Source organism: Lytechinus pictus, unplaced genomic scaffold (assembly GCF_037042905.1).
Source record: "Lytechinus pictus isolate F3 Inbred unplaced genomic scaffold, Lp3.0 scaffold_19, whole genome shotgun sequence".
Taxonomy (NCBI): Eukaryota; Metazoa; Echinodermata; class Echinoidea; order Temnopleuroida; family Toxopneustidae; genus Lytechinus; species Lytechinus pictus.
In genome coordinates this window covers 9754445-9769004 of record NW_026974140.1, presented here as the reverse complement: position 1 = coordinate 9769004, position 14560 = coordinate 9754445, and the positions used below count along the sequence as shown (strand labels likewise).

The 14560-nt window shown below is 36.1% G+C and overlaps 1 protein-coding gene across 1 annotated transcript in view; it reads right to left on the bottom strand.

Moving 5' to 3' along the window:
• Positions 1 to 14560, bottom strand: part of LOC129260688 (uncharacterized) — a 58779-nt gene that overhangs the window by 22528 nt on the left and 21691 nt on the right. The window contains exons 3-5 of the mRNA XM_054898640.2: positions 7094 to 7210; positions 5135 to 5251; positions 3301 to 3435 (exon numbers count right to left, since the gene is read on the bottom strand). Of these exons, the coding sequence (XP_054754615.2) occupies positions 3301 to 3435; positions 5135 to 5251; positions 7094 to 7210 (369 nt within the window). The remainder of the gene's footprint in view (positions 1 to 3300; positions 3436 to 5134; positions 5252 to 7093; positions 7211 to 14560) is intronic.

Sequence of the window (14560 nt, the reverse complement as noted above, 5' to 3'; positions counted from 1 at the left end):
TCCAAAAAAGCGTCTACGTTGTGGTATCAAAAACTCCCGATTTATGCTTCTACACCCAATGACGATATTGATCGAGTCAATATTTCCATATATCTTATTAAATGTCAAAGGTCAATCCACGGTCACGAAAGTATTTTCCAATGAATAGGCAATAATACTTTCTTCTCCGTTTTGTCAAAACACCAGACAGGAGACTGAATAAGTAACCAAACGGTAATTACACTAAATATTTTGTATGTGATGAGTGCAATATCATTTTTCGCAAGTACTTTGCATTGAAAGAATAATACATCAGCCATTTTAGCATATGCGAGCAAAGCTGCTTACTAACGAAAATAATACACACTTTAATCTCAAATCGATTAGGTCATCACACACAGAATACCTTACACATCAAAATGACAAATAATACATCATGAAGGAGTTCAGTGGTTCGGACAGTGCAAAATAGCACTTAAAATCATTAAAAATAAGAAACATTACGAAATAAACATTTTATGTTCTAATGGTATACGCACCATGCAGAAAGCAGATAAACACAACAAAAAAGGGGTGTAAACCAAATATTAAAAGCGGTTGGAAAATTGGATCCACATAAACACCATTATACTGACTAAAAAGTTAAACTAATAGCTCAGAGTGGAAGAAGTATATCCAGGTGTAGGGCCTACTTGAATGTTTTTATTGTAATAATTGACAAGATAGATCCATACCGTTGCAGTTTTTTTTTTTTTGGTCTTAATCTGTCCAGTCATATAGCTTGCACCTAAAGCGCAAGCAAATAAATGTGTTATTATTGGTGCACCAAGCTGAGTGCGCGGATACAGCATAAACAGCTGACGCGAATTTAGACGCATCGTACGAGTACAGTTTCTTATATTGTGGCGTTTCTGCGTATATGCGGCAATATTCAACAGACTCGAGAAGAGCCCTCAAGTGTAACAGTCAAAATCTTGAGACCGTTGCGTCGCACTGGCGCGTCATATTTCAATAGGGGCGCTGATAGATAACTTCAGACACGACAGCAGGTTTCCCTTAAGGTCCCCCTTAAAGCAGTAACAAATAGCCTTATATAATGGCTCGAGTTGTTCATACCTAAAGAGATGAGGTATAAATGAGACCCATGTTATTCAAGCTTTGCTATTGGTAACTAAAGCAGTATTTAAAATAGAGCAGCCAACGATTATCAATATATTACTTAGCCTAATATTTCAAATATAGATATTATAGCATTGATATGAACATTTCAAGAAGCACATAAGCGGGAATTTGAACTAAAATATCCCTAATCATAGTTGAAAAAATAAGGTAGTGCAGAGTCGCATAGGGGCCTATATCCATTAGAAATAAGAGGATAATCACCGCAAGGTATATTTGCATTATCATATTGTTAGTTACTGTTCAACACGCATATATCGACTAAAAACGCACGACATGCACTAGTTATTCTCATAATATACTGGTTAAATGATTAAACAATATTTTAATTCTAATTATTTACAATCAGTGGTGAAAAATCAACTTTACAGCAAATCCAAAAACTACAAATCGGTGCAATAACAATTTCCCTTCTATACATTGCAACTACTTTACAAAGTTTGAAAAACAAGTGTAAAATTTCTAGGAAAATAAGTGGAAATATGGTTGTTTCTCTTTTATAAGGAAAAAAAGGAAGGAATGTCCCATATTTTCTCTATCCACAAGTATCCCCAACCATACCCAAATAAAAGTTTAAAAGTAAATGGGGATCGATCACATGACTTTGTAAGTTTTAAGCTTGACATCTGGATGATGAAATTCCGGTCAATATTATTATTTCAACTACAGTTCGTGTTCATTGCTGGAGGGCCATACTCAGCTGTTATATGCCAGGGGCAGCTATTAGTTCAAGATCAATGTCTGACCTACCGTTGTAGTCGGCATCGTTTTCACTTTGACCAACTGGTTTATCCAAAATCAGGTGAGAGCATTAAGAGAAAATAAAGAGACAGCAAAATTATAACATATGCAATGGATAAAGGGGTTGGTTATTTGTGTAAAACAATGAATAAGTCGCCGATTCCGTCTTGAAATAATCTGATGAAGAATCACCTGGTGAACTGCACCTAATGAACTGCATGGGATAAAGCTCAGGGGGTTTTCGAGAAAAAAAAACGACGGATGGAAAAAAGGTAGATTAACATAACATTCAATCTGCGCATGATCACTCCTGCATAACTTTCGGACTGAGCATGCGCAGGTAATTTTCATCTGAATTTTCCTTCTTCTTTGACTCCCGCATTGTTTTCGAAAATGATGCACAAAGTCGCCAAACATTCTTTCATCTATCACTTGGCACCCACGTGAATCGATTTGCACATGGTTTTCATCTTCTTTGATAAGGTTTGACGTTGGAAATAATTCTCAAAAACTCGTCACTAAAACAATCACACATAAAAATAGCAAATAGGAAAAATCATTCTGACACTTAAATGTTATTCTTCAAGTTCTGACAGCAACACCCACATGTAGAGATGGATGCGACAAGTGTAATGGCTGACGTTAACGTGGGGGTGATTAGTGAGAACTAGAACTAGAAAATTGAAAAATGTGACGATATTTTATAAAGATCTCAAAAATCTCACTCAGTAAAGGGATTAACGGATTTTGCAGATCCATCATTGAAAATGGTTGCCTCCCTGTATATTTCGCCTTGAGATCGTATCTAGGTTTCCTCTTCCTTTTGCAAAACTGCCACTATATTATCACTCATCTCTTTCTTTTTCTCCCATCAATAATGCTCTCTCAATCTTCCCTCATCTCTTCCATTCCTGTCTCCCCTCTCTTCCTCCTCCCTCGTTCCCTCCATCCATCTCCATTCCCATTTCTCCCTCTCTCACCTTTTCCAGCCATGACATGTTCTCATTGAGTTGTATTTATTAGTATGCTACTGCTGTCAATAATTTCGTAGTGAGTTTGATAACATAAAATCGTATTATTCAGAGAAACAACGGCAGCTCTCAAAACGAAGATACAGATTTGCTGTCCCATGATTTGGATGGCGGCCATGGTATATTAGCAAATCATGAAGGACAACATATTCCTATTTACAGAACCAGCGTTATAGATATGTATGAATGATGTCATGAAAAATATAAAAGGTGGGATGCTGTATTGATCTCCAGAGATTAGTTCTTACTTACCTGAGTCAACAGTGTGTAACATGATCGTAACAGAAGGATTAACTTCTTTCCAATAAAACTATGGAACGGTTATAACAATTCATTTGAAATATCTTACAAGTATTTAGATATTACTCACCTACACACTTTAGTTTACCGGCGACATACTGGAATTTGTAACCTTCCGGACACAAGCAAAGAAAGTTTCCATATGTGTTTTTGCACCTGCGACCACGGGGGCATTGCGCTTCACCTGATGCACATTCGTCGACATCTATTGTAAAGGAATACACGAAAATTCTAATTTAAAAAAAAAGAAAAAAGAAACAATTCGTTCATGTTATGCCAAACACAATGTTATGAAATAGGAGAAACATTATATCAAAAGTACTTATAGATCAATATAATCAATGTACAGTAGTTTTAGATGAAATATCAGTTTAATCACACAGATTCATGTGCTTGTCTGTATGAGAATGGGTGTGGTAGTAATGTCTGTTTCACCCCTGCGGTATTAAGCATCCACATTCCAAACTATCTCTTGGATTTAAAGTCAAACAGACAATGAATATGCTTGACAGATTTACAAACACATTCCTTTTTCTTTTTTGTTTTCTTATGACTCAAAATAAAAAGCAGTGGAGCTCTAACTGAAGCAATATTGAGATGACCATATCATGACGATAATTATGTTCACAGGTTACAATATCAGAAGTCTTAAAGCAACTGTCATTATATAGAACGTCTACATTATTGTTTTTCTAATACTCTTTCTATGATTCTTCATGGATTAGAGATCTAGCTTCATGGTGATTGTCTGGGAACCTAGGAACTGTCATCGCATTGGCAATTCCTAGGTATCTGTTTGGCCGCAACACGATACACCTTCACCCACCACCAGACAATCTACCCCCAACGTACTTCCGTCTAACAAACCAAAGGACCTGGGGAATTGGCGAGGCCTTTGAACTAACTACACATGTTGGCGTACAGACAGTCTTGCAGACACGCCGCAAACTAAAGGACCCACCTCCTCCTAAAATACCCGTTCCGCCCAACTTCTTTAATCGCATCCTTCCGGGCAAGTCGAGTCGATGAAATGTGTCGCTAGACTTGAACCTGAGAAGGGTCTTGGAAAGTTCAATACTTCAGATATCCCCAACCACGCCTGAGGGACTTCCCTGGAGGACTTTCACCGCCTGCAGAGCGAGACTCTTATGTAGCTTTTGGTGGAAGGTTAGGCGACCATGATTAATTGGTTTCTACACAGTTCGAAACACATCACATGCTATTTATCACAAACCTGATTGTTCTGTGCTTCTAAGTAAGCGCCTTGCTTTTCCGAAAGTACAATATTCTTATAACAAACTGAACCGCTGAGGCTAACGACGTATTGTTTGATGACTTGATCGAAGCAATGCATTATATATTTCTTATTTTCTACTTTGAAACTGTAACTAACAGCCATACGTCCATGCTTGTGGCTCATTAACAAAAAAAAGGTTCTTTTTGAGATATACTTTCCAACCGAGCTGATGCAGTACCATATTCTAAGTGAACTAATTACCTTATAAGAATAGTGGTCAGGAATTTTAACAGGGTCTTAACATCCTAGCTCCACCCAAAATGAATCATGGAAATTATTTGTAACCACCAAGTACGCAGTTTACCATTGCTCACCTGGCAGTCCTTACTAATTACATTTTGTTTTGCAATACACAACGGTCGTCTAACATCTGGCCATAATCCGATTTCGAACGTCAGATCCCGATGAATTATTCTTGTTTAATCCACTCTTTGTAATTTGTCATTGGGATGAAATGCATTGAGAGTCAGAATAGTATCCAAATAATACCCACTGGAGTTATTTATTATCATTAGTATCATTATTATATCATGCATTCGTGTATGAGAGTGACGGAATGTTGGAACAACGATCATCGGGTTTGTTCTAGAAGCATTTCTCCTCTTACCTTGACATCCTAGTCCATCGGTTGTGAGCTCAAGACCGGTAGGACAGAAGCACTTGAATCCATCAGTGTGTTGAACGCATCCATAATGACACCGAATCGAGTTACACCTGTCATCACCTTCAAATGAAAAATGAAAAAGAACAATATTAAAATCGAAAAGGTTACAATGACCATGGACCTACTACCTTGCAATGACCATGGAATGACCAGCTCATGGGAGAATACAATGAACTTTCGATATACCATCCATCAAAGAGTTCATTCCAAACTGTACTCATCCCAAGGGGGTTTTTTTACTCCGTAAAAATTATTAGTCTGATCATTTTGATAATGTATTTTCCTATTTTAACTGAGTATCTGATGCATGCAAGGGCCGTGGGTCGGCTATAAAGCATCCTGACACTGATCCTTTCTTTTAATTGCATCAGAACATTAGGACATGAAGACATGACAACGAAACTCGTGTACATCTTTCTCAGAACACTTCTTGACATCTTCATGTTAAAAAAACCACCCAAGATGTTCATGTGACTCTCACTAAATATTAATAGGCGTCTAAGTTATGATTTTATGAAAATGTTTCTTGACCTTCCCAACCAATCGAAGATAAGAACAACTTCCCTTCTCATTTTCGGACTCCAAAAAGGGAAGAACATGTCAAATTTATGTTTGGTATCATTCAATCTTCATATGATGCAATTAGAAATTATGGTATACTGGATTTGTCACTGATTATGTATAAGCTTTTAATATTAATTTATCATCAAAGAGGTCCAAAGTGCTCTTTCATCTCTGTCGGATAGTGACTTGATCATTCAGCTACAAGACACCATATCCATTATGTCTGCCATTTTATTACAAGACTTTAGGCACAGTATCATAGTGAGCTCTTTATTCATATAAGAGTGTAGGCTATTCTCTTTCCGAAACAAATCTTTTCTTCTCACGCCTACATTCGATTATACCAATGTTTATTCTGGAATTTGTTCACTGAAATCAAAGGAATCTTGGCCAGACTTTACAATCCAATTATTTTGGCCAAGAAAATAAGATGCCTGCCTTACTGTCCCAGAAATGCATAATCTCTGTGTGTGTGTGCTATATGTAATGTGGGAGAAGATAAAAAAAAATGTCTGTTCAGCAGATAATTATATTTTCTTGTTGACAATTTCAACAGGTTGATCTGTCCACCTACTCGTCTTCCCTTGCCTAAACCGCCTTCATACATAAGGCTCTCTCGAATCTTAACGGGTTCCCAGGTCTGTCCCTCCAGGGGCCCGATGCGCAAAGGGTTGTGTTTAAACGCAAGTCAAAATCACGATGTGTATGAGTTGTGTTTGATTGCAAACCTTTCTATAAGTATAACCGGCTCCAATGTAACCCAGATGACTTTCAAAGAGGATAATAAACGCATATTGCAATATTTGTCTTATAACAACGAGTCGGGTATGCTCCCAATTATGGCTGTACACCAGGCATGCCCAGGGCCACCTCAGTTTCATTAGCAACGCAGGATAAAGGTATAGTTCTACTTTGCTAATGATAGAACGCTTGAAATCAACTGCATTTTATAGTACAGAAGAGTCAAAGAGACGAATCCATGACAGTTTTAGCAAACTGAAGAGATTAGAAGAAATTTGTGAGCAAAATATTGAAATATATCACATGGATGAAGTGCTTTTGCTATCATTACAATGACCAAAAAGAAGATATTACGGGTATCAGATCAGTGCCCACATGGAAGAGTAATCCATGTCTTTCTTTGATTTACTATGATTTCATACAAGCCAACTTGGTTCACGTGTGTTATTCTCCGACAAATGATGAGATGATACAGCATATAGCAATTTGGGGAAACATTTGCATTAAAAAAAAAAAGAAGATGAAGTACATACGTACTAAAAACGCACGTGATATATAACACAACTGTTAACATATAATTTGTTTACAGATACTCACGACCGCATGATTTGCCGTCATCTTGTAAGTAATATCCATTATCACAATAGCATTTATACGACCCAACGGTGTTCATACAGCGATGTTGACAAGGAATTACAGCACATTCGTTGGTATCTAAAAAAAAGAAAGAAGGATATGAAATAAAATACGAGCGTGGATTACAGCAAGCAGTTTACAGGTTGGATGAAACATCGGTAAATTGCTAATTCGTCTACTGCCAACTAGTCCACTCAACACATGCTGCAGCTGCTTTCATGTAGTCTATACTGCCATTCCGTCGATCAACATTTCGTCTAACAACCATTTGGTCCATTAACCATTTAGTCTAATCATCACTTCCTCTAATCACCATTCCGTCTATGGCCATTTCGTCTCATAACCAGTTGGTCTAATATCCATTTCATTTTCATTCATTTTGCACGATTTAACACTTAGTCTAATTAGACCAATAATATAATATGGTATATAGTCTAACTGACAATTGGACCGAATGGTTATTAGACGGAATGGCATATAAGACTAAATGAAAGTAGACCATGTGGTGAGTGGACGACCTGATGGTAGAACATATTATAGTAGACGAGTTGGCAATTGGACGAATTGGCATAAGACGAATTGGAAATAAACCGAAACATACACCATCTCCCCGCTGCCTAAACTAAAATGACGCCAGAAGTCATTCAAAGCATTTACTTCAAACCAAATCATTTTGAATTCCAAGTTTGTTATATATATATATATATATATTATCATGCGAAATACATTGCTTTCACGAAGTGTTGCAGTCCAGGGATTTAGGCTCAAGAGTTTGAAACACATGCAGCGTCGTGGGTTCGAATACCAGCCATGGCGTGTTATTTGTCGGCAAGGAATTGGTCCACAATGTGCTGCACTCTACCCAGGTGAGGTGAATGTGTAGCCGGTAGGATCTTATTACTTGAAATGCGTGAGCGCCTATAAAAAAATTATGGCGGCTCAGCCACAGCCGGTGCAACTTTCAAGTGCAGCAGAGTACATGCGTTTGCATAGCGATTGGGTTATATAAATGTACATATCAATATTATCATTATTATTACAATAACCATTGTTTTCATTATTATCTGATTATCATTATCATAATTCAATTCAATTAAAAATGGTTTATTTAAAATACTTTGCGGGAAAAGCCGAATTGCAAAAGTTTACATTTCAAACAGATCATCAATTGCAAGGTAAAAAACTTAGTACTACGAACAAATTTAAATATATATGGAATTATAGATATATATGTAATAAAGTATATCATAAATAAATTTAAATCGATACTCATTGATCAAATAGAAAAATATGCAAATTACATGTAAATATACCATGTGTTACCATGATCATTTTAGATTTTCTCATTTGTAAGAAATATTATCGTTGTTATCATCATTATTATATTATATTATATTATATTATATTATATTATATTATATTATATTATATTATATTATATTATATTATATTATATTATATTATATTATATTATATTATATTATATTATATTATCATTATTATCATTGTTGTTGTTGTTGTTATAATTAATGTTATTATTATCATCCTCATCATCATCATCAACATCATCAATGCAGATCATCATTGATTCACTCATAAAGTCATGCTCAACTTTCAAACAGCACCACCCATGGGTTCAATTCTGAATACGTCAGATACCGCCTTATAAATATGGGTTCCAATTCCCCGAGAAGTTACAGGTGGGGAGTCGGATATGTGTGCTATTTCTAGCACTGTTTACCGAGCATAGGGGAATATCAGATCGGTAGCGAGATTAGCTTGTGGTTTCCCGCCTTTTCATGGGAAAGTTGCAACATGTCACATTATGTATTTTGGCAGTATAGAGCCTTATTTTAGAAAGGAGACTTGTTTTACGATTTATCACTTAAATGGTTTGTTAGGGACTGAAATTGAGGGAATTAAGTTATTTTTAATTGATATAGAAAATATCTGAACTTAATCTAAAACATGCTGCCCATCATATTAACATCAGAAATAAACACAATTTCCGACACGGATTGGCCTCTTTTAAAATACATCACTTGGATCTCATATAGTAATATAAGCAAAGCGTATCAAATCTTACCATATATTCAGCATGGATAAAGCTGAATTGACTTACTAATTAATAATTTCCTATATCCTTTATAGATATTCATCTTTTCTTAAAAAATAGAGAAATTCCTATGTTTTTCAAACTTTGGTCAGTCTTTTGATTTATTAATCGTTTATATACGATTTCTCTTGTCATTTGCAGTTTACTATTGCCTTTTATTGTTATTTTTTTTAATGTTTGTATCGATTGATTTTCAGTCATCTTTGAAACACTTTTAAATCAATAAATCATATTTTTTGACAAATACGTAGGCCTAAGAGTGAAATGTCTTTGAATATAATCCTACTTCGTTCAGTGCATTTTCTGTAATGCCTTTCATTTACTCAGTGTTCTTGGTGGATTGTTGTTAGTAACAAATCATAAAGAGCATTTGGTGAAAGGTTGATTTCAAAATATGTCCTTGCTCACACAATACAATCAATGTTAATTATTTGTAAAGCCTGTATACGATCACACACGTCTTAACATAAGTTTTTCGCATCTTACACGTTCCTTAGCAGCTATAGAGAACCCAACGATAGTTGTCGCTAGAGGAATCTTGATGAATGGGGGGTGTCAGCTGCAGGGTCCCGACTACCGGTGTGGCGCGGGAAGCATTCCCCGGATTCCAAAGACACTGTGATGTCAAGTTCTCTGCTACAACTGACAGTCGGAAACGGGCTGGTGATCACGGTCATGGGCATCTTACGAGGGAATATCTCGGTAAGCTGTCTCGATTTAAGGAGATAAATCTGTTTTGGAACCCTGTCCAAACGTCCAACGTGCTCCACCTGACATCGAGATGGTTGAAGGGATAGTGTCTCCGGTCACGGAAATTGCTTCAGGGATTCCTCATCAATGTCATTTGCGATATTGCCAGGTCAAGGGGAAAATTTGGTCCCCATTAAAATCATAACGACATATTTTTTATCTTTATATTTCAAACTATTTTTGGACAAGCGAGTTCTTATCCTTCCTCCCGGCAACTTTCACGTTTTTGTATGGTAGTACGAAAATAAGAGAACAGATGGATGTAGGTCCTCCTCCCCCCCCCCCCCCACAACGATGAATCACGAAAAATATAAAAAGGTAATAAAAATATACATAAATAATAGATAACAAATTTAAAAAGACAATAATAAATCTAATAATACAATGAATGTAAAATAAATAAAAATGAATCTACATTCATCTTTTATAATATAATGAAAACAGTTCACCCATACACTGCCGAAGTTTGACACTGCTGAACTCTTACTCGCACGACCTTGCCTTTAAAAATCAGATACATTAAGGTTTCCGATAAGCCCCCTTTCTCACTTTATTTAATTTATGTTTATTAATTACTATCAGATCATATAGTATATTCCATCAGGCAATGGTAATGCTTAGTCCTTGCGTACAACTCTTCTGAGAATACATTAAATGCATGTTTTATCAGTCCATAAGTCTTCTGTTCGTTCAGGTGTCAGCACCAACCGATCACCCATTTATTCTGCATCACGCGAGACTATAAATACATTGGAATGGCATGATAATGATATATGTAAACCAAGGATACGTGATCAAGATGCGTTTTTAATTATTCCCATTTAAAGGCCTCCCGGAAATCATTAAGCGCCATCTTGAATCCACAGAATTTTATTCTATCTGCAAACAACAATTATTAGAGATTGATATGCGCTGCCTTGACCACATATTAAACCATCATCAAAGGTACATTCCTAGTCGGTATGCTCATGTCAAGTAATAATAGCGCTCGTTAAGAAATCGCTTCATGAATAATATGCAGATGGGTATATGGAAACCAGTGGCACAAGTCACCTTAAATGTTTATTGACATAATACTATTAGAAGGCACGCATGCGCATAATACATACAGAGAAAACTTCAAACGAATCGTCGTGATGGTTAAGAGAAAAGGATGACCTAATTGGAGCATCTTTTTCAAGAAAAATGATATATGAAGCGCCTAGGAGCTCTTCATCGCAATTTTAAAATGCTAAGTGTCATTTAGTCTAGCCCATCTACCTATATAGGGTAACAATAGGTAATAAATAATGAAGAATGTTAAACATTATTTCCGGGGAAATAAAAGAAATGCATTTGGTGCAATGCATCATAATGTCAATCAAATCTTATTCCCGTGACCCGACGGTTATGATGCTTGCTTGCATGTGATTACTTTTATGGTTGTCGAAATGATTTCCTGGAGGTCGAACTTGATGCAGGTTTGTGTTCTTAAAAAGCTCATCATCCCCGACGTCCTGTTAATGCTCCTGAAATCTCGTTTTGATACTCGCGAAAAGATTCTGCGTTATAACGGAGTTCTTCCTGGGATTCCACCAAACTTGAAGTCTGGGTAATATTTCATGGACAAGGAAACCAAAGTACGGGAACCGTGCGCCATCTGGAGTCCAGATGACTGACTGGGTTTTGAAGTCATGATCAGCCCCAAAAAAGGTCGTCAACCCATCAGGGGTGTTAAAGTTGAAATCAGGGAGAAAACCTTGATGCTACAGTCACACAAACGAAACCAACTCCAGACAAACCAGATTTAACACCAGCCCGGAATATGTATATGTCCACACCAGAGAAGTATTGAAACAAAACCATTTTGGAATCAAACCGATGCTGTTTTAAAGCTAATTGGTGTTGGACTAATACAAAAACCGGTGTTGTCTAACACTTCTCTGGTGTGGACATATATAGATTCCGGGCTGGTGTTAAATCAACACCGGAGTTTTTGCAGTGTACGTTCTTGTCAATGATATACTATCGGTTGGCTTGGGGCGGTTTCACCGTTGGGACTGTGCATTACTGTGATGACCATCAATTCCTCAGTCATTAGGCCGTTTCCTTTTTGCCAAAGAGCATTTTATAATCACTTCTATGATTAATTATTGATTATTATTGGGGGAGTATTTTTTTAAAGAATAGTCATAACTATTCTCGTCATCTCTTTTTTTTACTTTTGTTTTTTTACTCCTTTCTTTCCAGATGAAATTCATGATCGTCTTTATCATAAACAGGCCTACGTTGCTCGTTCTGACATTTCTTCTTCTTCTTCTTCTTCTTATTATTATTATCATAATTACTATTATTATTATTATTGTTATTATCAGTATTATTATCATTAGTTCTATTATTATTATTATTATTATCATTATTATTATTATTATCATAATTACTATTATTATCATAATTATTTTGGGAGTATGGTCTTAAATAGTTTAAATTATTTTCGTCACCTTTCTGTCTTAATTTGACTCACTCGATGCTGACCTTTGAAACTTTTACGTAGTGGCGATTTGGTGGTTAGAGTCTTGACAGCAAGCCTGCTGGGCAGCTTGTTTAGGATACACAGTGATTTCCGTGCAGTGCTTACATCTTTCAATCACAAGGAAATCATACTGTGCCAACTTGATCCCATCTCAAATCAGGAATAAATTCAATAAAATTCTGAACTTACGACCCTTAAAGTTTTGTCCTTAGGCTGCATTTATCTTAAGTATATTTTTGATCAGGAAACTTTCTACGACAATATACTGTACATTAATGACGAACATTGACGAAAGGCGCAACATAATTATGGTAGATTCACGAAAAATATGTCAAGCGAATTTTAAATATACCTAATATACCTTCATTTGGAATTGCCATGTATACACCTATTTTGTTCGCTAACTTATAAGGGTCAAATATTTTCACATTATAGAGATGACAACTGTTTGATATTGCAAATTCTATCGCACTTTGTTATTGGTGGGAGGCAATAATAGACACATGTCTGAATTCATTCTAATTAATAAATCATTATGTTTTCCTGTTTCGGTTTGAATAATGACATTTCTTTTCTCGATCAATGACCTTTTCATGTTTTTTCCTCACGTAAGTTTTGATTGTGCAACAGCTCCTTCCGATAACACTTTATGCAATTCCTCTCTTTTTTGCAATTGAATACATGTACATGTAGTTATATACGTGACAAAACTATATATGACACGTTTGAGATACACTTTAACTGACCTGTACTTGATATTGGTATTAAGTCTATCTTTGATATATTTAAAATTGTACATTTTTAACAGTTCGAAAAAAAATGGCAGAAGAGGATATAATGTAGGTGTACATATTACAAATTTGAAAAAAAAAATCTACCGTGGAATCTTTTAGTAATTTAATGATTCTATGTCCTAATTTCCTTTTAATAGATGCTTCCGTTCTTGTTTACCTTTCAACATCTCAACGATGATATCATCCTAATGACTATGAAGATTCATCTGGGAATGGTGTCCTTCTATAGTGAGAACTCAATAATGATCCTTTAATGCCCCCTCATTGAGACAGTAGAGGGTCAGCTCAAAACAAATACGATCAGAGAGCAACGAAGTCATCAGCCACCACCCATGTGTTTCTATTATTAATGCGGTTCTCTGTACGATCAATCAAGTTCTTGTTTCTTTGTTTTTATCACATTTCAGTTCTTAGAACCTCGAACTATAATTGAAAATGCTAATAATGCAATGTGTTTATATAGCGCCATCTACGTAGAAATAATATATATTCAGAGGCGCACTGTTGTTATTAGCCCAGTTTTTAGCTCGAGCTGCGTTCCAGCGCTCAAGGCATTCAAGGAATGCTTCCTCCCGGGTCCCCGTTCACTTCACCTGGGTTGAGTGCAGCACAATGTGGATACATTTCTTGCTGAAGGAAAACACCACATGGTTGTGAAACAAACCCGCGACCAGCTGAACGAAAGACGAGAGTCGTATATTAACATTAGACCAAGACGCCCCCGTGATCAATTTACATCATTTTATTAGACTATTTTCATGTTTTTCAGTATTTTCGCAGTAGATCGTAAATATGAAAAAATAAAATGATTGGTTCCTGGCCAGCTATCTTACCAAAGCGCACATGGAATAATAAATTTGAGTAGCCACAGTCACAAAAACAGTTGATTGCGAACTTGTGTTACTGAATCGAAATGAATTTCTTAATCATCTTATTTCACAGTCTGAATAGGGTAATAGGTGATCAAAATATCGTTGAGAAAGGGGGAATCATGACTAATGTAATATTTTTACCTTATCACAAGAGATCACAAATTGTGATGGCAGGTTGGGGAAATGCGTTTTCCCCTTCTCACGATAAGACGTTATCATTGGTTATGTTTTAGCTTCCCCTCGCATGCTTTTAGTAGCGACCACGGATATAATATTAGTATGGGGAAATATATATTTCCTTTACAAATATTGGTGTATATTTAAAGAATTTAAACATTGATAATGATTTTACACTAAGAATTCCCCTGTTTAAATAAGCCACAG